This window comes from Carcharhinus amblyrhynchos, chromosome 13 (genome assembly GCF_965287045.1).
Source record: "Carcharhinus amblyrhynchos chromosome 13, sCarAmb.v2.hapA, whole genome shotgun sequence".
Taxonomy (NCBI): Eukaryota; Metazoa; Chordata; class Chondrichthyes; order Carcharhiniformes; family Carcharhinidae; genus Carcharhinus; species Carcharhinus amblyrhynchos.
The window spans coordinates 38,409,565-38,434,423 of NC_137336.1; the positions used below are offsets into that span (position 1 = coordinate 38,409,565).

The 24,859-nt window shown below is 40.4% G+C and overlaps 1 protein-coding gene across 4 annotated transcripts in view; it reads left to right on the forward strand.

The window, feature by feature from the left end:
* Window positions 1–24,859, forward strand: part of ppp3ca (protein phosphatase 3, catalytic subunit, alpha isozyme) — a 325,439-nt gene that overhangs the window by 262,104 nt on the left and 38,476 nt on the right. For all 4 annotated transcript variants that reach the window (XM_080201555.1, XM_080201556.1, XM_080201557.1 and 1 more), the window contains 3 exons: window positions 9,695–9,772; window positions 10,368–10,462; window positions 22,306–22,431. In XM_080201555.1, coding sequence (XP_080057681.1) covers window positions 9,695–9,772; window positions 10,368–10,462; window positions 22,306–22,431 — 299 coding nt within the window. The remainder of the gene's footprint in view (window positions 1–9,694; window positions 9,773–10,367; window positions 10,463–22,305; window positions 22,432–24,859) is intronic.

Here is a 24,859-nt window from a genome sequence, read left to right on the forward strand (position 1 = left end):
GAAGCCTCTGGAAATCGGCACTGGGAGACTCTAGCAAGCCGCGAATACACGTGCAAACCCAGCAAACTGGCCAACACAAGAATCTCCTGGCCCACTGTGCTAAAAAAAATTAGCGCAGCAGGATGGGAGAATCACAGCCCAGATCATTCACTGTGCCTTCTATAAACTTCTTTGTAGTGATCCTACACAAAGCTCATCAACAACATTAACCCACTTTAGGGCCATTTCTTAATAAAGCAATTGAACACTACAGAAATAATCAGTTTCAGTAGGAGAAGGCCATTGAAGCAGATAACATCGTATCATTGAAGAGACAACTAAATGGAATTTTGGGACTTATTGCTAAAGACGTAGAATATAAAAGCAGTGAAGTGTTTCTATTACTGTACAAAGCATCAGTGAGATACCGCTTAGAATATTGTGTGTAGATTTGGCTCCCTTACTTGAGGAAGGATATAGATGTGTTGGAGACAGTTCAGAGCAGACTCACTAGATTCTAGAGATTTGTCTTACAAATAGAGATTGGGCAGTTTAGACCTACACTCTCTGGAGTTTAGAAGAATGAAAGAAGGTATGATTGAGGTGTACGAGATGATGAGGGGAATTGACAAGTAGGCATGAAGGGGATATTTTCTCTTGTTGGGCGTTTTAGGATAAGGAGAGGAAGATTTAAAACAGAGATTAGGAGAAATTACTTCTCTTAAAGGATCTTGAGTCTCTGGAATTTACTACCCCAGACCATGCCGGAGGCCGGGACATTGAGTAAATTTAAGGAAGAGGTGGACAGATCTTTAATTAGCAAGGGTTTTGGACTATGATGAAATGGGCCGGAAAGTGGAGTTGAGGCAGTAATGAAATTTGCCATGATTATATTAAATGGTGGAGCAGGCTTGAGGGGCTAAATAACCTACCTATTCCTGCTCCTAGTTCTATGATTCTTATGCTAAAGTGCTATTTGAGGGATTGAGGAGAGTGATATAATAATGAGCAGGAAGTAGACTGAAATTGTCAAAAAAAGGGAATGGCTTGCTAATTTAAATGGAATGATTTTTTACTAAGAATTTCCTATGGTTCCTGGACATATCCTAATTTCAGAAGCATTCAACATATTAAAGGATGATGTTGTATTTACCTTATTCCATTGGATGATGATAGTGTATTATACATTTGCAGATTAATCAAAAGACAGTGATATACAGACAATCATTACAATTTTTTAACCTTTCTGATTCCCTCAATCTATATTGAGCTGCTGCAAACTGACCATGAGAGTCAAGGCTCCAAAAGGTTTCATGGTTTCAAAATTCTAGATGAGAAAATATCATGCTCTCTTTCATTATCTATTAATTATAAACAATAAATAATTGATGTCCCATAGTATCACCAGATGATGTACAGCTTTCAAATGGGGGGATTAGAGGATGTGGAATAATTGGACCAGGTCGGGTAGATGTTATTCAGTATCCAATTTAAAGTAATGAATTTTGTCCTTTTTTACCTATTACTTTGATTTTATAAAATTATCGATAGATAAGTAGCAAAACTGACAAAACGACAAACCAAGGTAGAACATACAAGGTAAATGGTAGGACACTGAAGAGTGTAGTAGAACAGAGGGATCTGGGAATACGGATACATAATTCCCTAAAAGTGGCATCACAGCTAGATAGGGTCATAAAGAGTGCTTTTGGTACATTGGCCTTTATAAATCAAAGTATTGAGTATAAGAGTTGGAATGTTATGGTGAGGTTGTATAATGATGTGGGTATGTCGGCGTTGGACTGGCGTAAACACAGTAAAAAGTCTGACAACACCAGGTTTTAGCCCAACCTATTTATTTGATAATATACTCGCAAGCTTTCGAGTATATTATCAAATAAATAGGTTGGACTAAAACCTGGTGTTGTCAGACTTTTACTGAGGTTGTATAAGACATTGGTGAGGCCGAATTTAGAGTATTGTGTGCAGTTTTGGTCAGCTAATTACAGGAAGGATATTAATAAGGTTGAAAGAGTGCAGAGAAGGTTTACAAGGATGTTGCCAGGACTTGAGAAATTGAGTTACAGAGAAAGGTTGATTAGGTTAGGACTTTATTCCCTGGAGCACAGAAGAATAAGCGGAGATTTGATAGAGGTATATAAAATTATGATGGGTATGGATAGAGTGAATGCAAGCAGGCTTTTTCTATTGAGGCTAGGGGAGAAAAAATACTAGAGGACATGGATTCAGGCTGAAGGGGGAAAAGTTTAAAGGGGATATTAGGGGGGAGTTCTTCACACAGTGAGTGGTGGGAGTTTGGAATGAGCTGCCGGATGAAGTGGTAAATATGGGCTCACTTTTATCATTTAAGATAAACTTGGACAGGTACATGGATGAGAGGGAAGTGGAGGGATATGGTCCAGGTGCAGGTCAGTGGGACTAGGCAGAAAAATGGGTCAGCACAGCCAAGAAGGGCCAAAAGGCCTGTTTCTGTGCTGTAATGTTCTGTGGTTCTAAGTTGGAAAGCAAAGAAGTAAAATTATTTGAGACAGACGCATTTCTCTGGAGTATACAAGCAGGACTAAGAAGACTAAATACTTAGGCTTTATATTACTATCTCTGATGGAACAGTGATCAATCAGCAAATACAGGACAAGAACCTTACATAGTTTTCAATGCAAGTTTGGCCATGGGGATTTGTAATGGGAAAAATTGACACTAAAATGTAAAAGACAGAAGGTTTTACAAAAAGGAATGTGCACAAATGTATTTTTAAAAAATGATTACCACATAATGCTTACATATTCACAAAATCGCTAACCATTACAACGCTAAAATCCCAGCAGTTATGCCTGAAATGCACTCGGCATAAACCCATATAGTTTATAGGATCAGTGGGACATCATCTATTAGCTTGGTACTGACAGATGACTAGTCCAGTGATCATTATGGGTACATCTCAAATATATGTCTGGCTCAAGTCAAGAGAAACATTAATGTTTTCCACCCATGAGTGAAGTTGTCTCCCACAGTTCCTTGTAGAGAGTGATTTTGTGTATGATTTGATTTGATTGATTATTGTCACATGTATTAACATACAGTGAAATGTATTGTTTCTTGCGTGCTATATACAGACAAAACGTATCATTCATAGAGAAGGAAATAAGAAAGTGAAGAATGTAGTATTACAGTCATAGCTAAGGTGTAGAGAAAGATCAACTTAATGCATGGTAAGTCCATCAAAAGTCTGACAGCAGGAGGGAAGAAGCTGTTCTTAAGTTGGTTGGAATGTGACCTCAAATTTTTGTATCTTTTTCCCAACGGAAGAAGGTGGAAGGGAAAATGTCCGGGTTGCATGGGGTCCTTAATTATGCTGGCTGCTTTGCTGAGGCAGCAAGAAGTGTAGACAGAGTCAGTGGATGGGAGGCTGGTTTGCATGATGGATTGGGCTACATTCACGACCTTTTGTAGTTCCTTGTGGTCTTAGGCAGAGCAGAAACCATACCAAGTCTCCACTCACTGAATGTACCATCTTCCAGACATATGGGTTCACTTCCTAGCCCTGACTCTGGCAAGCCATGGAAATCTCTGTTCATGTTGGGAAGATTGGAAGATTCTGCTGGCGTGAAACGCTGGAAAATAGTTTTTAATAATAGCTCTCTAACTGTTTTAGTATCACAAAAATATTTTCTATGACATCATGAAATTATGTAACCATATTTCTTGATTAATTGTTACATTTCCTGAGATATAAAATTACTACACTTAAAGTACTTAATTCCTATAAAACATTTAATATGTTCTAATTTTTTGATCGGTACTAGATGAATAGATGTATTTTTCCTCTTTGCATCATGCTTACAACAAATTACAATTTTTTTTATTCATTCATGGGGTGCGGGCATCGCTGGCTGGGCCAGTATTTATTGCCCAGGGCATTTAAGAGTCAACCACATTGCTGTGGGTCTGGAGTCGCATACGGGCCAGACCAAGTAAGGATGGCGGGTATCACAGAGTCATATTCATAGAGGTTTACAGCATGGAAACAGGCCCTTGGCCCAACTTGTCTGTGCTGCCCTTTTTTTTAAAACCCCTAAGCTAATCCCAATTGCCTGCATTTGGCCCATATCCTTCTATACCCATCTACCCATGTAACTGCCTAAATGCTTTTTCAGAGACAAAATTGTACCCACCTCTACTATTACCTGTGGCAGCTTGTTCCAGACACTCACCACCCTCTGTGTGGAAAAAATCGCTCCTCTGGACCCTTTTGTACCTTTCCCCTCTCACATTAAACCAATGCCCTCTAGTTTTAGACTCCCCTATCTTTGGAACAAATATTAACTATCTAGCTGATCTATGCCCCTCTTTATTTTATAGACCTCTAGAAGATCACCCCTCAGTCTTCTACGCTGCAGAGAAAAGTCCCAGTCTATTCAGCCTCTTCTTATAACTCAATCCATCAAGTCCCGGTAGCATCATAGTAAACCTTTTCTGCAGTCTTTCTAGTTTAATAATATCCTTTCTATAATTGGGTGACCAGAACTGTACACATTATTCCAAGTGTGGCCTTAAGAATGTCTTATACAATTCCAACAAGACATCCCAACTCCTGTATTCAATATTCTGACCAATGAAACCAAGCACTTTGAATGCCTTCTTCACCACTCTGTCCACCTGTGACTCCACTTTCAAGGAGCTGTGAACATGTATCCCTAGATCTCTTTGTTCTGTAACTCTCCCCAACACCATAGCATTAACTGAGTAAGTCCTGTCCTGGTTCAATCTACCAAAATATATCACCTCGCATTTATCTAAATTAAACTCCATCTGCCATTTGTCAGCCCACTGGCCCAATTGATCACGATCCCATTGCAATCAGAGATAACTTTCGTCACTATTCACTACGCCACCAATCTTGGTGTGATCTGCAAACTCACTAACCATGCCTTCTATATTCCCATTCAAATCATTAATACTTTCCCTAAATGACATTAATGAACCAAATGGGTTTTTATGACAACTGACAATGGTTTCATGGTCATCATTATACTTTTAATTCCATATATTTCAACTGAATTCAAATTTCACCATTTGCCATGGTGGGGTTCAAACCCAGCTCCCCAGAGCATTATCCTGGGTCTCTGGATTACTAGCCCAGCAACAATACCACAATGCCACTGCCTCACTGTGTTGGGGTGACCCACCAAGGATAGTATCAAAAAATAACAAGTATTAACATTTTAAGGAAATTGGGGAATAATGCTCTAGATCCATGAAGCTGTGGATCCTTTTACTATCAATGGATGTGAAGGAAATGTGGAAGAACAGAATCATTCTGCTCCTCCAAAAGAGATGAATGAGGAAGTTTTTTTTTAAAAATGCTGAATAATTGAAATCAGCAGGAAGTCAAGAGTTCCTGCTACCTGATCCCTGTAAGCCTTTGATGCTGCTTCACTTCATCTGCCTCCTCCAAAGAAAATTGATAGGGGAACCGATCTAAGAAAGAGGCAACCTGAAACCCTAAATCCTGTTGATCAAGTTTAGAAATAAACCACAAATAGAAAGAAGGAGGATTATTGTGTGGCAGAGAATAAAAACATATTTGGACTTAAACAACGATAAATAGACTAAGCTCAGAATACTTTATGTTAAGAACTCTTTAATATATTCTAAAATTAATCCATACAAAAATATTTCTACTTTTGAAAATTGTGGCATATATATGTAAGTAGCTTTAAATGATAATCGATCTAGCATTTTAAAACCATTTTGTAATCTCATCAAAATTATTTGATTTGTTTTATTGTACACAATATATACAGAATATTATAGATTTGATGAAAGAAAGAGGAAAGTTAGGAAAACCTGCAAAAAGCAAATCTAACTGATGGCAAAATTATGGGAGGGAAGGTTTCTATAAAATGAAGTAAACCTTTGTTGCAGTTTTTCAAAAGAAGAATTGCACCCAAAGTGATCTGCAGGAGTTAAACTGGAGTTTACGGGGTCGTATTAGCATGCTTATTGGAGCATATGTGTTGGCATAAAATGGGTGTGAATAGCTAAACTGCAGGGGAAGTCATGTAGGCTTTGGATACTCTCTTCAGGAGCTAGTTGTCCCTAGATGAGGAAAGAGTTCACTCTCTCACCTCACTTTTGCATAACACCCCAGCAGGTTTTATCAGTATTTTTATCATACTTTTCAAGAAGTATGACTTCAGCAATATCTACAGCACGAAGTTATGGCACCATGGCAGAGAAGAAGAGTGCAGTATTGACTTTATTCAAACTTCCAAGCCCTCTTGGAGACCTGCAAGGCACCCAGAAATGTCACTCATTCCATCTGGAGGGAAGTGGCAATGGCACTGAGTGCCAATTCCTTCACCCAAAAACTACAGGATATTGTTGCAACAGGTTCCACATCCTCAGCAGGATAGGCAAGGTAAGACAGAAGATACCTCTACTTTCCTTCCTTGCCCTTCCTGGCCTTCAGCACACTCCTCATCTGCAAAGCAACCTTACAGAGCCAGCACTTTCCAGTGGTCTTTGATTCAGAAAAGCTCTAACTTGCCATCTTGCATGGTGCCTATCCAGCCTCCCACAAACAATTGTGTACACTTTATTTTAACGGGACTTACAGGAACAATACCTGCCAGAGGTAGGGTACTGGTGAAGGCTTCCCATTCTTAAGTACCCCATCCTCTTTGAGAATACAACTACACAGCACAAGGGGCTATTAGTTAGGAAATGGTGAAGTTGACAGAATTTTGCCAGTACCAGATTATTGACTAAACAACTATTCTGTCACCTGACATCCTTGTAAAATGTCACATTGCATCTCCTTCTCTGACTCCAATCCGAATGGAGTAATGTTCATTATTTTCAACTTCCACCTCCCTTTCCTGCTAATGTCCCTAACCTGCTCCAGTCCCTTACCTAATATTGCTCTCATGCCTGAAGTCTGCTCAGAAGAAATGTACCGCAAAAATGCAATGTGTTTACGATACACAATTATACACATGCCTTTTAAATCTCAAGTTAGATGTCATGTGAGCTCAAACATTCTATTGTAAGTCAAACTTCCTTCTCGTTAAAGGTCTATAAATTTAAAAAGTTGATTTGATTCCAATTTATGAATGGGGATTGAGACTGTTATATAATCACATAGTTACTGCTGCATTTCAGTATAGGAATAGTTACTGTGTGCTTGAGGTTATTGTTTGATGCCATATTTAGCTCACTCATGCTAACCTACCTTGCAGCATTCCAAATTGAATTAAAATAATTTTTCAAATAACGTCAACAAAGTTCAGCATTGCATGAGAAGCATGTAACTCTTGACTGACTCCAGGTATCAGGAAACAAATTCATTTTGATAAAAACAAAAATCAAACGAAGTGTATCACTGATGTGGTCAAGAAGGCGTATGGTCCCCACTTGGAGTACTGTGCACAGTTCTGGTCGCCTCACTATAGGAAGGACGTGGAAGCTATTTGAAAGGGTGCAGAGGAGATTTACAAGGATGTTGCCTGGATTGGGAGGCATGCCTTATGAAGATAGGTTGAGGGAACTGGGACTCTTCTCCCTGGAGAGACGAAGGTTGAGAGGCGACCTGATAGAGGTTTATAAGATGTTGAGAGGAATAGATAGGGTGGATTCTCAGAGGCTATTTCCCAGGGCTGAAATGGTCGCTACGAGAGGACACAGATTTAAGGTGCTGGGAAGCAAGTACAGAGGAGATGTTAGGGGTAAGTTTTTCACTCAGAGGGTGGTGAGTGAATGGAATCGGCTGCCGTCGGTGGTGGTGGAGGCGAACTCGCTGGGGTCTTTTAAAAGACTTCTGGATGAGTATATGGGATCTAATGGGATTGGGGGTTATAGATAGGTCTATGGCTTAGTAGGTATAGAAGTGATCGGTGCAACTAGTGGGCCGAAGGGCCTGTTTGCGCTGTAGTGTTCTATGTTCTATGATGGTCAATTCCCCACTGTCCATTTTTGCATTCCCACTAAAGATGAATTTTAACTCATGTTTATTTGATTTTCTGCAGATACAAAGAGATTCTGATTAACAACATGATAATCATAAGTTAAAATTGTCTATTTTAAATAATGAAGTTTAACACAACAACATAATTCATTTCAGCATAATAGTACTGTCAGCATTGTAATTTACTGCAACATTTCTTGGTTAGTTTTGGGAATAGCACTGTAGGTAGTTTTTCTAGTTTCTACATTATTAGAATAAGTGCTACCTGGTATGTTTTACTTTCATAACTACAGTAACAAAAATGCTTATTATTCCTTTCCACAGTCAAAGCTAAATCTCTCTGTGCAGCAAGTCATTTCTGTCTCTCTCTAATGTGTCAGTTATGGCTCAGAGCAATGTTAGTCATGTGTCAAGGGTTAGTCTTTTGTGAAAGCATCTTAATTGTTCTTCATTCCTGCTTCACTGGGCATCTCATCTCTTAAACTTTGCATGCTTTTGTAACTGAGTTAGCTTACCATGATAACTGCTAACACACCTGTTGCAAATCAATGAAGAAAGATGTTTTAAATGCAAATGCTGTTTGATCATTTGTCTGTGTGGAGGCAAACTAAAACCTTAAGAAATTAGGCCTGTCCTGCTTTTTATAGTGCAAGAAAAAAAATCCCTCTGCCATTCCAAAAGAACAGTGAAGCATGTTATGTTCATGCCAATGCATATGTTTTATTATATTGAGGGTATAGTTCCATTCTTTGAAATATTCCCAATATTTTCCCTATATTTTGGTGATATGTGAGGGATATAAATGTCGAAGAGAGCATTTTCAATTTCAAGCATACATTTTCCGCACAACATGAGATTTTGTAACTAATATGTTAATTTAGTTATGAGCATTTTTGTAACAGGCTGAGGTAAAAAGGCAGCATGGGAACCCACTGTAACAACCCATCCTCTTCTGTTTTCTTCACCAACTTGTTTATTGGCAAAAGTAAAAGAAAGTTTCATTCAAGTTCAGTTGTCGGAAGTTAGGATATTTGGAAGAAGTTTTTTGCAAAATTGCCGGTTTACAACAAATAGTTGCTATGTATCACTATTTATATCTCCAGGTAATGGAGCAACTTTCTTTAGATTCAGAAGAGCATGAGAAAATTGTTGTTGGTTGCTGAACTGCTCCTTCAATTGTTTTCAGGCGTATTTTGGACCTTAAGTTTTGTTTTACACATTTGGAATTTCTAATCTTCAGTATTGATAAAGGTTATTCGTGCATTGAAATACATTTTGACTGCTTTGAAATACTTTTAGAACTGTTGTCTATTACAAGCCTCTCATTTCTTTTTATCCCTGTCCCTTTAAATTCTGGATACATGTAATTTTATAGGTTTGTTTATAAAAGTCCACACCTGTCATAATTAGAAGAATGGGCCATTCTGGTGTAAGCTGCAACATAGCAAAACATCTATAATTTACTGCAACATTTCTTGATTAGTTTTTGGGAATAGCACTGTAGGTAGCTTTTCTAGTTTCTACACTATTAGGCTGCAGTATCCAATCTGAAGCCTAGCCTTACCTAAACTTGCGTGCCAAGATAAATTATTTCATGGACTTTTAACCATTCAGTGGGCATAAATTGCACCTTTCTGTTTTCTGTTGTCATTTCTCAGTTTTCCATTTGCTGTTAGTATTGGATAAGGTGGCTTCCAGTGATACTGTTGTACATGTTGTCTTTTTCAGTTATCCTGCTGTTTGTGAGTTTCTGCAGAACAATAATTTATTATCAGTCATTCGAGCCCATGAAGCACAAGATGCGGGGTAAGCTTTATACACATTTCTAAACTCAGTATATGCCAGTTTAAAATTGTTGCCTGATTTTCCTCATCTTCGATTTTGGGCATCGTTCATTTCTCCCAGTGAAAATACTGGAGAAGCCTGTAGCCTGGAAACTCTCACCAACACACTACTTTGGCATGAGATATGCAACCAGAAGATCTGCCCAAGCCCCCCACGAGCAAAATTGCGAGGTCAGGTAATAATTTGCCAGAATTCCAACAGAGCTGGTTTCTGCTATGTGGCAAGAGCTGATGTTCGTATCTCTCCAAATCAGAAGTTTTGAATCCTATGTGTGTTAACCTATAATATAAAATTAATTTATAGAAATGTACTGTCTGCGCCAAATGTAATTCAGTAGCTTTTGCTTATATTCAGCATGAAAAGCTCTTGCATTAACCTACAGCCTACACAATAACAGTTATGTGCTTAAAAGTGAACATAATAATGTAAGAACTTGCAAGCAAAAGCTGGCAATTCATCCTTCTTTCCAGTTTGCACTTGTTTGATTTTAGCATGAAAAGTATCATGTACAAACAATATTGTGTAACTGCATATTCATTTTGAATTTACCTTTCAGCTATCGTATGTACAGGAAGAGCCAAACTACAGGCTTCCCTTCACTTATCACAATCTTTTCAGCACCAAACTACCTTGATGTTTACAATAACAAAGGTATGGATTTCAACTGCAAATGAAGCTTACATAGAATATGGATCTGCACCTTAAGTGCTGTAAGCTACAGAGCTATAGGCTGGGTGCAGTGCTTGACCCTTCAGGTTGCAGTTCAGTAAAGGAGACATGAGTTCTGCTTCTTCATAAACTACAGTTATTTCTTTGATCCAACACCATGTATAATTTTCCATCAACCGCCAGTGCCACCTGTAGCCCACTTATATATCAACAACTTCTGTTGAATAATTGACATCAAATTAAGACTTAATTGGAAGGTCTGTTTACCCATTCCTAACATGCAAGAAGGTGAGATTACAAAGGGCACACCAGTGTCTTCAGGCTGGCATGGACAAGATGGACCGAATGACCTCCTGTGCTGTAACTTTTCTATGTGTCATTGAAAATGTATGTAAATGTTTACTTATGATAAACAATTTTCCAAAAAAAAATTGAGTGTCCAACGAGCAAAAAAAGGGAGGATTTTTAGGTGAGCTGAGTTTCATGAATTTACAGCACTCTGCGCGATACAGAGGCTGTCAGGCGATTCATGCCAGTAAGGGAGGGTAGAGCCTAAAGCCACTGGAGAGGCTGGCAGCAGAGTGCTTGGGGCCAATGGGTGTGCGCCAGCAAACTGGGAGATTGATTGACATTGCACTCCCCACCCCCATCCCCAGCCATCACTGGCCCCCTGATCGTCATCCCCAATCCCCTCTCCGGTATTGCCAGCCTTCCAGTGGCTGGCCCTGACTTCCTACGCCCTGCTCTGACCCCCAGTGGTAGGCTCCAATTCCCGATCGCAGGCCCCACCACTAGCCCTCGCCCACTATTGCTGGGGACCAGCTGTGATCCTTGCTGGTGCGGATCTCCACCAGCGAGGTCGGAAACCTAAGCGAGCCCGGACAATTCCATCCCGGGCTCACTGAAACAGATATAAATCAATCACTGAGTATTGTAATCAACCTCATGCCGTTCCCTGGTGTGAGGCTGATTACTTCAACAATAATGGCCTGGAAAGATTACGACTGGCCGGACACCGGTCGCAATTCCCATTTGGCTTCCCGCTTACGTTTCCCACCCCACAACGCTGGTCGAGTAATGTAACAGAGCTGGAAAATTGCACCTAATTTCTCTACGTTACCCAGCATGGTCCACAATAACAACCATCAATTCTTCAAGTCCAAAGAATGTGTAGATTCACTTGTTTTCAAAAGGGAGTAAGGGTGGCCAGGGAAGAAATTTTTAACTGGGCGCAGGTGGCAGATGGACACAGGCCGGGGTGAGGCCTTGAGCATTGTGGGCTGGCAGCGTCAATTTGAATCTGAGAAATTTTAGCTCCCAGGCCTGATTTGCATTCTAACAACCAGCTGCTTACCCGAAACAGTGAGCCCAAGGCTGCCAACCATTAAAAGCTAAGTGGTAGGAAGAGGAATTTGGCAGCATTACAGATGAGAAGGTCAGGAGCAGCCTGAGGAATGCTGAATCTGAGGCTTCCCCCATAGAGCCCAAAGGGGAATTTGTGCTGTCTCAAAAAATAGCGTTAACACTTCCCTTTTTCAACCGTTCTGGTCTTCAAAATGACATTTACTGCTGCTCTGCTATCGACCTGCTGCTTTTCAAATGAACTGTGCGTATTTGAGAAAACAATAAGTAGAATAGTGCATGATCTAGCTAATTTTTCAAAATCAACTTTTTAATGAAAGAAAGTTGACATCTTAGAAAGATACAGCATAGGAGAAGGACATTCATCCCATCATGTCTGTGTCAGCTGTTTCATAGAAGTACACAATTAGTCTCACTTCCCTGCTGTTTGCCCGTAGCCATGCAAATATTGTGTACATAATTTAAAAATAGACCACTTAGATTATATTGCCTCTCTTCTTCATATCAAAATGTGGCTTGATACTGCTGAACATTGGTTTTCACCTGCCAAGTGTCTATGCCTATTTCAGGAAGATTATGTCTTCCTGAAGTCCACTATTATTCATTATTTATTATAGTTCATAACGGAAGTTACCTCTTGAAAGTTCCAAGGTAAAAGTTTACTCTGCAATTGTCCAAAAGCACCAACTTCCCTTGGACAATTGTGCTGCGCTAGGAACCATCCAATGAAACAATTTAAATCGCTAACTTTGGATCGTTCTACCATCCAATCGACTGCCTCTCCATTTCCCTCAAATGGGTCATTTGGTCAATCTCCTCTGAAGATTATATCTTTCTCTAGTTTCTCCTCTGTCTATTCTCATGCCTGTTCCGAGTTCATGTTATCCATAAGACCTTCCTGCTCTCAAATTATTCCATTACGTTGCTCACAGATCCAACTGAACTTCCAGGCTGCCATGTTAGCTGACGTTGTTATTGATTCTTTTTCCTTATTATTCAAATCTGCCAGTATCACCCTGCCCCTTAAAAAAAACCCTTGATTTTTTCATCCTTAGTTTCTGCCTCATCTTCAACTTCCTTTTCTTCTCTCTCCAAAGCTCTTGATTGTGTTGTTGTACCCCAAATTCATGCCCAGCATTTCAGATCCCCGTGTTTGAATCCCTCCAATCAGGTTTCCATACTCACCTCAGTCTCAAAACAACTGTTAACCAAGTCACAAATCGCAGCCCCCGTGACTGAGACAAAGGCAATTGATCCTTCCTCATCCTTCTTGACCTATCTGCGGCCTTTGATGGAGTTAATTGTACCATCCTTCTTCAACACTCCTCCACCTGTCCAACTGGGTTGGAATACATTTAACACGTTCCATTCTTATCATTATAATCATAGCCAAATAATCATAAACTTCTTTTACATTCCCACTCAAGTGCCCAAGACTCAAATGTTCCTAAGAAGAATCAGATTGGACTCTAAACATTAACTCTGTTTCTCTCTCTATGGGTGCTACCAGACCTGCTGAGTTTTTTTCCAGCATTTTCTGTTTTTCTATGATGTGGAGATGCTGGTGTTGGTATGTGGTAGGCACAGTAAGAAGTCTCACAATACTAGGTTAAAGTCCAACATGTTTATTCGATAGTACGAGCTTTCAGAGTGCTGCCCCTTCATCTGGTGAGTGGATGATTTGGTTCACAAGCAGGGCACAAAGACTCAAACTTAATTACAAAATAATGGTTGACATGCGAGTCTTAACAGGTAATCAAGTCTTTACAGGTACAGACAATGAATATAGAGAGAGGGTTAAGTACACGTTAGAGAGGTGTGAATTGTCTCAATCCAGGACAGTTAGTTAGATTTTTTAGTGTGACATGAACCCAAGATCCTGGTTGAGGCCGTCCTCACGCGTGGAACTTGGCTATCAGTTTCTGCTCGGCGGTTCTACGTTGTCACGTGTCTTGAAGGCCGCCTTGGCGGTCACTGAAACAACTATGTGATGATATTGACAAGTTCCATCCCACCATCAGACTCACTATGGACTACTCTCCAGAATCAGTTGCATTCTTCGACACACGCATCTCCATCAAGGATGGTCACCTCAGCACTTCACTATACCGCAAGCTCATGCATAACCTCATGATACTCCACTTCTCCAGCTTCCACCTTAAACACGTTAAAGAAGCCCTCTGTGTACACAGGATCTGCTCAGATGAGGAGGATTGCAACAGACACCTACAGACACTAAAAGATGCCCTTGTAAGAACAGGATATGGTGCTCTACTCAGCGATCGATAGTTCCAACGTGCCACACGTGGGATACGGCGGACTGTGTACCCTTCGTCGTCCGGTACTTCCCCAGAGCGGAGAAGCTACAACATCTTCTCCGGAGCCTTCAACATATCACCAATGAAAACAAATATCTCACCAAAGCTATTCCCACATCCCGATCAAACAACCGCACAACTTCAAACAGACCATTGTCCACAGCAAACTATGATGTGGGTATGCCGGCGTTGGACTGGCGTAAACACAGTAAAAAGTCTGACAACACCAGGTTTTAGTCCAACCTATTTATTTGATAATATTCTCACAAGCTTTCGAGGGGTTACCCTCTTCGTCAGGTGAATGGAGAGTTCTGGCCTCAGACAGAGCATATAAAGCACAGACAGTTTAGAGATTACTGATTAAAATGCGAATCCTTACACCTAACCTGCTGTTCAAGACCTGAAGTGGCTGATAATGTGAGTGGTAGGAGCACTGATCACAGTTTAAAGAGATGTGTATTGTCTCCAGACAGTACAGTAAGTGAGGTTTTGCAAACCCAGGCAAGTCACGGGGGTTACAGATAGTGTTGTACTATCTGTAATTGTCGCACTATCTGTAACCCCCGTGACTTGCCTGGGTTTGCAAAACCTCACTTACTATACTGTCTGGAGACAATACACATCTCTTTAAACTGTGATCAGTGCTCCTACCACTCACATTATCAGCCACTTCAGGTCTTGAACAGCAGGTTAGGTGTAAGGATTCGCATTTTAATCAGTAATCTCTAAACTGTCTGTGCTTTATATGCTCTGTCTGAGGCCAGAACTCTCCATTCACCTGACGAAGAGGGTAACCCCTCGAAAGCTTGTGAGAATATTATCAAATAAATAGGTTGGACTAAAACCTGGTGTTGTCAGACTTTTTACACAGCAAACTACCCAGCCTTCAGGAGAACAGTGACCACGACACCACACAATCTTGCCACAGCAATCTCTGCAAGATGTGCTGGATCATCGACATGGATGCCATATCTCCCATGAGAACACCATCCACCAGGGACATGATACACACTCTTGCGACTCGGCCAACCTTGTCTGCCTGATATGCTGCAGGAAAGAATGTCCCAAGGTATGGTACGTTGGCGAAATCATGAAGACAATATGAGAACAGATGAATGGATACCACTCAACAATCACCAGGCAGAAGTGTTCCCTTCCTATCAAGGAACACTTCAGCAGTCAAGGGCATTCAGTTTCTGATCTTCGGGTAAGCGTTCTCCAAGGTGGCCTTCAAGACACACAACAACGCAGAATCGCCGAGCAGAAACTGATAGCTAAGTTCTGCACACGAGGACGGCCTCAACCAGGATCTTGAGTTCATGTCACACTATCTGTAACCTCCACGACTTGACTGGGCTTGCAAAATCTAACTAACTGTCCTGGATTGAGACAATTCACATCTCTTTAACCTGCACTTAACCCTCTCTGCACTCGCATTGTCTATACCTGTAAAGACTTGATTACCTGTTAAGACTCACGTTCCAACCATTATCTTGTAATTGAGTTTGTGTCTATATATGCCCTGTTTATGAACTGAATCTTCCACTCACCTGATGAAGGGGCAGCGCTCTGAAAGCTTGTGCTACCAGATAAACCTGTTAGACTTCAACCTGGTGTTGCAAGACTTCTTACCGTTTTTCACATGGGAGATATTTTATCTCTTTAGAAAAAGTGACTACAAAACCTGAGTGGGAAATAACACTTGGGCCCTTGTTTTGCGGAGTGTTTTGTTGGGGAAAGTAATGGATGCTTATTATATAAAAGCAAATTACTGCGGAAGCTGGAATCTGAAACCAGAAGAGAAAATGCTGGAAAATCTCAGCAGGTCTGGCAGCATGTGTAAGAAGAGAAAAGAGCTGACGTTTCAAGTCCAGATCACCCTTTGTCAAAACTTATTATAGTCATTTGGAAACAATCCTCAGATTATTAGACAGTTAAGTCTTCAGTAGATAGTGCTTATGAGCTTGTCTCCGTAGCATTTCAATAAAACTGTCAGATTTTAAAAGACCAAATGCAATAAACTAGGGACAAAATAATGTTGTGGGTCAGGTGATTTTGGGCACTGTAACTTTATCAGAATTATCAGATTGTGAGAGAGTCAATGATAATGGAAGAATATCAAAACATCATCTAAATATCAGATAATACCTGGAAGACTGAAAGGTCACTAAAATAAGGAAAGCAGCAGTTCTGGCAGATCGGTATGGTACAACTAGGGGCCAATGGGTTACTATTTGTAAACCCTCTGAGAAACTAGAGTACTAGAAATGATTTTGGCTGTAGAGAGAAGGCAGAAGCTGTTCCAGTCAAAAAAGATGATAGCATAGGATAAAGGTAATGCAAACAAACAAGATTAGTTCAATGGCCCTGTTGAGGGAAGTGGGAGAGGCAACTGATCAGATGATAGAACCATCCAAAGTTAGCAATGTAAACCACTTTATTGGATGGTTCCTAATGCAGCGCAAAAAATGGGACGTGTAAAAGCAAATTGTTGGATGCTGAATGGTAAATCAGTGGCAGTAATAAGGAGGCTTAAGGAACCTTTGGAAAAGACAGGACCAGTAAAGAAAATGGGTGTTAAAATAATGACAATGATACAATTGAAGCATATTCCCTCAGCACCGATTAGAATGAGGGATGTGCCTCAGGATAGTCAAGGGGATTCTTCCCAGAATGCTGATCATGTGCGTCTGGTTTTGAAGATTATGGAGGCTTTCTCTCAAAGCGTTCCTTTCCTTTTCCAACAAAACAAGTAAACAAATTAATATTTTGAAAGACACGAGGCAGTTCAGTCATTGATGGTGGCTGATACAAACTGTGTTCCAGATGAATTGATGAAAGAGGGCAGCATGGTGGCACAATGGTTAGCATTGCTGCCTCACAGTGCCAGGGACCTGGATTCAATTCTGGCCTTCGGCCTGTCTGGGTGGAGTGGGTTCCTCCCACAGTTCAAAGATGTGCAGGTAAGGTGGATTGGCTATGGCAAATTGCCCGTTATTGTCAAGGATATTAATGGGGTAAATATGTGGAGTTATGGGGATAGAGTCTGGATGGGATTGTTGTCCCAGGCTCAATGGACTGACTGGCCGCTAGACTCTATGATTCTATGTTTCTGAAATATCAATAGGGTGTATTCATGGGATTTATCAATCTGTTCCCATGAGTAGAGTTAATTAATGAAGTAACTTGGTAAATAAAATGATTATTTGGAACTTCCCCAATTTATTGTGGCCAAACTTGAGGAGCTTATCACCAATAAAGAAACAGATGTAACTACCCTAAAAGCAACAATGAGGATTTTAAAATTTGACAACGAACAACAGTATTTTAAAGTGGAAGAATAATTAGCCTTGGGCCAAAAAAGGTTAGTATGAAGAATACAAGAATGTCGAAGGCTGCATCAGGAACTCCGACCTGCTGAGGGAAAGCTGATCAGTGCAGAGGATTACCTGTCACACCCGAAAGATGAGATAGATAATGAAAAATTAGAACGTGTGAGCATCTATCACAGGAGGTAGAACACTTAAATGAGAATTTGAAATATCTAAGCAATAAAATTGTTGAAACAAGTTTAACCAAGTTGGATCTTCAATTCAAACTTGACGAATGTTAAGTATCAAAAGTCTACCTTATGTTGAAAAAGGAAAAGGAATTAGAGCAATCAGAACTGTTGGTTGAATACCAAATTAAAAACCAAGACTGACAATGTACTGGAATTTCATTGTGAAAATAGCAGTGGAAATTTTGAACGCTGACACAATCTGAAGAACATAAAGGATGAATGGAAGAGCAGATCCAGACTTTTTTTTAGCCACTCATGGAACATGGGCATCACTGGTTGCCCGTCCCTAGTTGCCCAAGGCCAGTTGAGAGTGAGTCACATTTCTGTGGCTCATGTATGTCAGACCAGGTAAGGATGGCAGATTTCCTTCCATAAAGGACATTATGAGCAGCTAAGGAAACTTTTAAGAAACTTATTGAAGATCTAACAAGAAAATTGAAAAATTCTAAAGGCAGTCATCAAACATGGAAGAACTGAATGCCCATGTGCAGTTGTTAAATTTCAATAAGCATCTGCAGATGATTCCAAAACAAAGGCAATTGAATTCGGCGGAGCAGTTGCTGAGCTGAACGAAAGGATCAACAAACTTGAAAAGGAATTGGAAAATGAAAGAGTAAACAAATATTTGGATGAAATTGTGGAAGAAGTGGAGATGAATGTTCCATTTTTGAAGTGTCGGTAGGAAGAATATGAACATGCGCAGATGGTTGCAGCACACCTCTCAGCTAAACTAGAAGATGACTTAAGTAACGGGAGCAACACTGTCTCTGTACAGGCTTATGCTGATAAATGAAACAACAGATAATGTTCTGAAGCACATGCTCAGATCAAATTTTTCTTTGACAGCTGCTCAGGGATGGCTTGAAGCAGTTTTTTTCTGGCGACTTCAAGTTGAGGGCCCCAATTCTCAATTGCATTAAGCTACCAATGGCTCCCAGGGCTTCTCTGAACCCTAGCCCCCTCAACACCACGCAGTTAACGGCAGAATTTCAGTGATGTGGAGCTGAGCCAACTCAAGACTGTCATGAGGGTTCCTTCTTGGGCCCAAAAATCCCTCAATCTCATCATCATTATTTTGTATCACACCACCATGCAGGCACTCTGCTGTCAGGATGACAGGGTCTGGAGGATGATGCTCTCTGACTGCCAACAGAACTGAACACGGTTTGAGTGAGGCTAGCAACTTTAAGTCTCCAGCAAAATAACTGCTTTAAATTATCCACAAGCAACTGTCAAAGAAAAATGGGAACTGAGCATATGTGACTCATCCCATCACCCTGCTTCTCTTTGCACTTGAGCTGGAACTCCCAGGCATGCCGGAAATTGTCATCCTCAATTTCTGCCTGGAACACCCACCAAAGCAACTCGGGGATACGTACAAAGGTGTAGATGAAGCCGCAGCAGGAGTAAGCTGTTTGGCCCTTCGAACTTGCTCTGCCATTTAATAAGATCAAGGCTGATCTGTTTGTCTTTCTAATTTCAAGGCACAAAACCCTCATACAGTATTATTGTTTTAAATTGGCAATTTTCCAAAAGAACTTTTGTATGTTCTGCTGGTTTTCATCACATCAGTTATATAACACAACTTATTATTATTCTTCAAAACAGAGGAAGCTATATGATAAACCTGTTGTTCAACCAGAAAATCTGAAACAGAATATAAAAATAACCAATAGAAAATATAAAATTAGTAAAAACATTGTTGATTAGTTATTATAAAAGGACATCAATCATGATTTTTAACTGGAATATAATTCCTTAATAAAGTTATATGAGCTACCGGTCACACAAAATGCAAGCATGTAACAACTATGTCCCTGAAATTGTGCCATTTAATACAGGTGGACGAACGCTTACAACCTTCATCTGAAATTTCTCTCTCCACTATTTTTAGCAAAGCCATTTAAACGACTTAATTTGATTAGATTAATCCCTCCACCAGAAAGTTCTTCACTTGAATGTGTCAAGTAACTTCATGGTATATTTTGAGGACATTAATTTAAAGGATTCTTAAAAATAATTTGTGGAAATTGTTTCACAAAATTATTTCAAGGTATTTTGCTTTCTTGGTTTATTGCTTATGGTATATCAAACGAAACACCTACTGTGACAGAGACAGTAGCCAGCTAATTTATTTCAACAGTTTTGCCTATGGCGACATTTGCTGGTTGCAATGGTGACCACTCTTAGTGGAAGTTTCTTTTTATCTTTCTGAGTGCCTGCTCAGGCAAGAAGAGCAGTGTCCTGTTCACTGACTGCACAGCCGGCATTTCTCACCATATTGCCTAGCATTTAGAAGGAAAAGGTTCTGGAGGTGTGTCCCACACTATCACACTGGTGGGGCAGAGCTTGAAAAAGCCATTATGTTGTGTTTCCAGAGATCAGTGCACCTTAAATAAAAAGTTTCCCAATCTCTTGTCCTTTAAAAAAGGATACCCTCTCCCCACCAAGCACACAGACCCCTTCCATGTACATTCAGAAACATCCCCCCAGTGTACACAAGGACCTCCCTCTTCCCACATACACAGGGAACCCCCTCCTGCCACGTTAACCGGGAACACCCTCCTATGAAGCATCCCAAAGAGGCCCTGGCGACAGGAGATAGTGTCGGGCATGTCACTTGCCCCCAACATCCCTCCTCCACCCGTTTCCATACTTGTGCACCTTGGTGTGGTCACTTCACAATGCTCCAGATTTATTGTAAACCTCACTGATGTGACATTACATCAGCAAAGGGGGAAATCGCAATCTGGAGGGGGGAATAATACAGCGCGGAAGCCTTGTAATTATGTTAATGCATTTACATCCATGGCAGGGGTGGGAACAATCACACACAAGATCTTACCAGCAGGATTCTTATTATTTCACTCTCATGGGATTCTGTGCTCATGTCGTCATTTGTGCCTCCAGTGAATACGGGTGCAAATTCCCAGCTTCGTTTTCTGAGTGTCACGATTCCCTGGAGAGGTAGTGAACAGTTAGATCAGATACTTCTCCACAAAGCTGTGGCTCTGTAATCAGTGACTCATGAGAAGGGCAGAACTTAAATACTGCCATTCAGTGCACCTCAGTCCTACCCGCTGGCGGGATCTTCCAATCCTGCCAATGGCAACCCCCTCCATGGTGACTTCACTAGCAGCACAGCTGGCAAACAATGCAAAAGGTCATAGACATCAGCATGCCAGCCGATGGCAAGCTCTTTCCACTGCTGGAAAACACAGTGGGTGGGAGGGGAGGAATTCCTGCCTATTGTTTTAATAATTTTTTTTATTTTGATTTCTGATTTAATTGTTTGCTGCAAGTATTGATCATACACTTAAATGTGAAGCCAACAATGGATATGGTTGCAGAGTGGTTCTGTTATTGGACTCATACTCCAGAGGCTTGAACTAATAACTTGGTAACATGAGTTTAAATCTAACCATAGCAGACAGGGATTTTGAATTCAGTTACTTAGTATAGAATAATCTGGCTAGTATCAATAATAGTGACCATAAAACTACAGGATTGTTGTAGAAACTCATCTGTCCTGTGGGGAGATGATGGCATAGTGATAATGTTACTTGACTAATAACCCAGTGGCATTATCTGGAGACATGGGTCCAAATCCCACCATGGCAGCTAGTTGGCTCAAAGGCAGTTGAGGTGGGCAATAAATGTTGGCCCAGTCAGCATGTCCACAACCCATGAATGAATGAATAAATTATGAACAAAATAGGTGTTGGTCTCTGGGGCATTGGATTACAAACCAAATAATAGGCAGTTCTGGAGAATTTGATGGCTGTCACAGTGTTCCCATCCACTAGCTGGAGGGCTGGTGGCAAATCCATCACAAAGGTTTCCAAATGGAGTTAAGTCCTAATCAGGCACATGAACGTGTCTGCTAACAATTGGAATTCCCTGAACCTTCAGGACAAGGAACCAACTCCCATGAACTGCCTGTGAATCAGAACCAGCAGCACCATCGGAAACAATGGCCACTTTTGGGACTAAAAGAGGCCTGGGACATGGAACAGCCATGGAAGCTTCAGAGGAGAATTACTTGGAACAGTGTCTGGGGTCAATCAGGCCATTCTGGTGCTGGGGATAGGTGCGGAGGACAGAGATGTCTTCCCACAGTGGTAATCCTTCCCACGACTTGCACCCGATTTAAATTAACTATGCCTGCTCCTGATGGAATCATTACATTCCACAGTGGAGTGTATTTTTGTTACAAATAATAGGAGTATGGCAGAAGTACTAGAGAAAAATAAGCTGAGATCAGTGATGCTAGTTTTAAAACAACAAAAGGGATTTTGGTAATAAACTATGTAACTTGTACAGTGAACCTGGAACTGGTGGACAGAAGTACAAAATTAACAAGCCTTGAACATATTTATATTTCAAAATTTCATCATTGTCTTTAAAGCACTTTGACGTTCTTGAAAAATTTTATGTGATTGCTAGTTACTTAATTAACCAGAAGATTAGCCCAACTAAAATTAGTGTAAGGACATTTTTGCAGTTGCTATTGTGGTAATTACAGAAGTAACTGGTTGTGTGCTAAATTCTTTGTCACTGTCTCTCTCCCTACTTCATTTTAGCTGCTGTATTGAAGTATGAGAACAATGTTATGAACATTCGACAATTCAACTGTTCTCCCCATCCCTACTGGCTACCAAATTTTATGGATGTCTTTACTTGGTCCTTGCCTTTTGTTGGTGAGAAAGGTATGTGGATAGAATTGTATGTTTCAATTCAACAAAGTCTGTCAAATTTGAAGACTAATATATAGTTATGGTAATTTCTAGTGTCATATTAATCACTAAATTACATTGATTTTAATTCTTAGCATTTTAAATTTTGTTTTCAATTAATCCAAGTTCTATAAATTAATTATGCAGTCCATTCCAATAAGCCCTCATGAAACTATCAATGAAAATTCCTATTTTCTCATAGTGAAAGAAAAGTTTCTACTGAAAATAAAGAGAAGATATTATGAAAGTTTGCTGTAAAACCTAACATGCTGACAGGAATGGAGTGCCAAAAAGTGGGAACATTAAATCTTATTCTTTCTGCAAGATATTCATGTGGACAATTCTAATGTTTTTTTTTATTGGAATATAAAAAACACAAGAAAAACTTAAGAATTTACAACATTTAATTTGTAATCAGTAACATTTCATAGAACATGTCTTTATCATTCGTCAACACTGAAATCACTGTTACACTTGATCATTTATGCGGTAGGCGTCTGAAGATGTTTCCTCTCATCTATTGTCTTGGTTCTGACATGCTACAATGGAACAAACTTGAGTCCTCTGGTTCTGTAATTACAAGCTTTGTTAAACAATATGAAATATGCTCCTTCTACTTTAAAGATAAATTGATATGACTTTCTCTTTCAAGGGAAAAATTATCTGAAGTTTAAGGGGTAATTAAGTTTTCATCAAAACAAAATGATTCAAAACTATCTAGGTGATCCTGCTCATCATAGTATGTTCAGGAAGGAAGTTTTTAGAAAGCAAAATTGGATAATAATGTATGGTAATTGATTATATTCCCCACTTAAGATGCAGGCTGGAATCAGGAAAACTACACCAAGTGGGATTTTTGCTAAACTTGTTTTGTTACTTGAATTGGAATAAATTACCTGGATATAATTCACACTGGTGTCAACATACATTCGAGTGGAAGCCAGAAAAGTGTATATAAGAAAAGTAAATTGATAGATTTTGCTTGGGGATGTTTAGCATTGCCCATTAATTTTTTAAATAACCATGGGCTGGATTTCACATTTCTCAGAGAAGTGAGAGAGGCAGAACATGAACTGAGGAGTCTGCTCAGTCTTACCTTTGCTGTCACTCCGCATCCTGTCAAACATCGGATGGGCAATTAATGGCTGTCTGGAGGAAAGGAAGTCAGTTATCACTGTAAATAAAGCACGCTTCCTGACTGCAAAGCCTTCTCCTTGCTCCCTTCCTACCTTGTAGTTGTTATCAGGGCTGAAGGCCGAAATTTTCTGATCAGTTTCAGAACCACTGCATCCAACACTGGTTGATATGACCAAAAAGTGTCCACTTAACTGGTTGTGTTTTAAAAAAGCCAAATCTCCAATGCACCATCCAGAAGAATTCCCTCAGCGCAGGAATCCATGCAGAGATCTGCGAAGAGAATCGGCACAGAAGACACACCCTCCCCCTTATTTTTTGCGCAGTATACTGGGAAGTATTTTAAGGTCCATTCTTTTAATAAATGAATGTGCTGTAGCAAATGAGTGAGTGGATAAATGACTGAGTGAATGGGTGAGTGGATAGGTGGACGAGTGAATAGTTTGATGAGGTGGGTGAGAGGGTTGGTGGGTGAGGTGAATGCGTAGATGGTGAGCTAAGTAAGGTGAGTACATGGATGAGTGGGTAATCGGGGTCAGGAGGATGGTCAAGGGTAGTTGGCTTGTATCAAGTAGGTAGGTGGGTGATTGTGGGAGGCGCGGTTTGTCAGTCTAATCGGGGGGAGGATAGTCAGGTGGTGGAAGGGAGATAGTCTGATGGTTGAAGGATTGGTACATTGGTCAAGAGACATGACTGGTGGGAGGAGGGTGTAGTGGTGGTAGTAGTGCAATTACCCATGTGTTTGACCAGGTTTTAAACTGTCTTAACATTTCCTGGATAACTGTGCAAGTAAGTACCACGTATCCATATGCCGTACAGTAGGGAGCAGGGAACTATCTGTTGGAAGTTTAAACTTCCTGGAAAATTCATACACAGTTCTGTGCATCAGCACTTTTGCATTGCCCTGACCTGTATCTTCAGTCATACGTTTAGTGGCCAACAATCCAGAAACCAGAAGATTTGGACCAATGTTTCTCATGCTGTTTTAAATGTAGACAACTCCTGTGAATTTGAGTTACGATATAAAAAAAAGGATTGGATTTTATATTGCAGCTGCATTTCCAGAGTAATATAATTCAGAAGCTGATGTGAATATGTAACTTGTGTGTTCTGAGAAACTTGTGTGTCCGAGGTTGGGATGGTGGGTGGGAATCAAGCACAATTGGCATTGTAGGCCAGAACATGATGCAGCAGAGGGATAATTCCATGGTCACAGCTAGAATTGTGTAACCCCACCACCGCTCCCCCCCCCCCCCCCCACCCCATT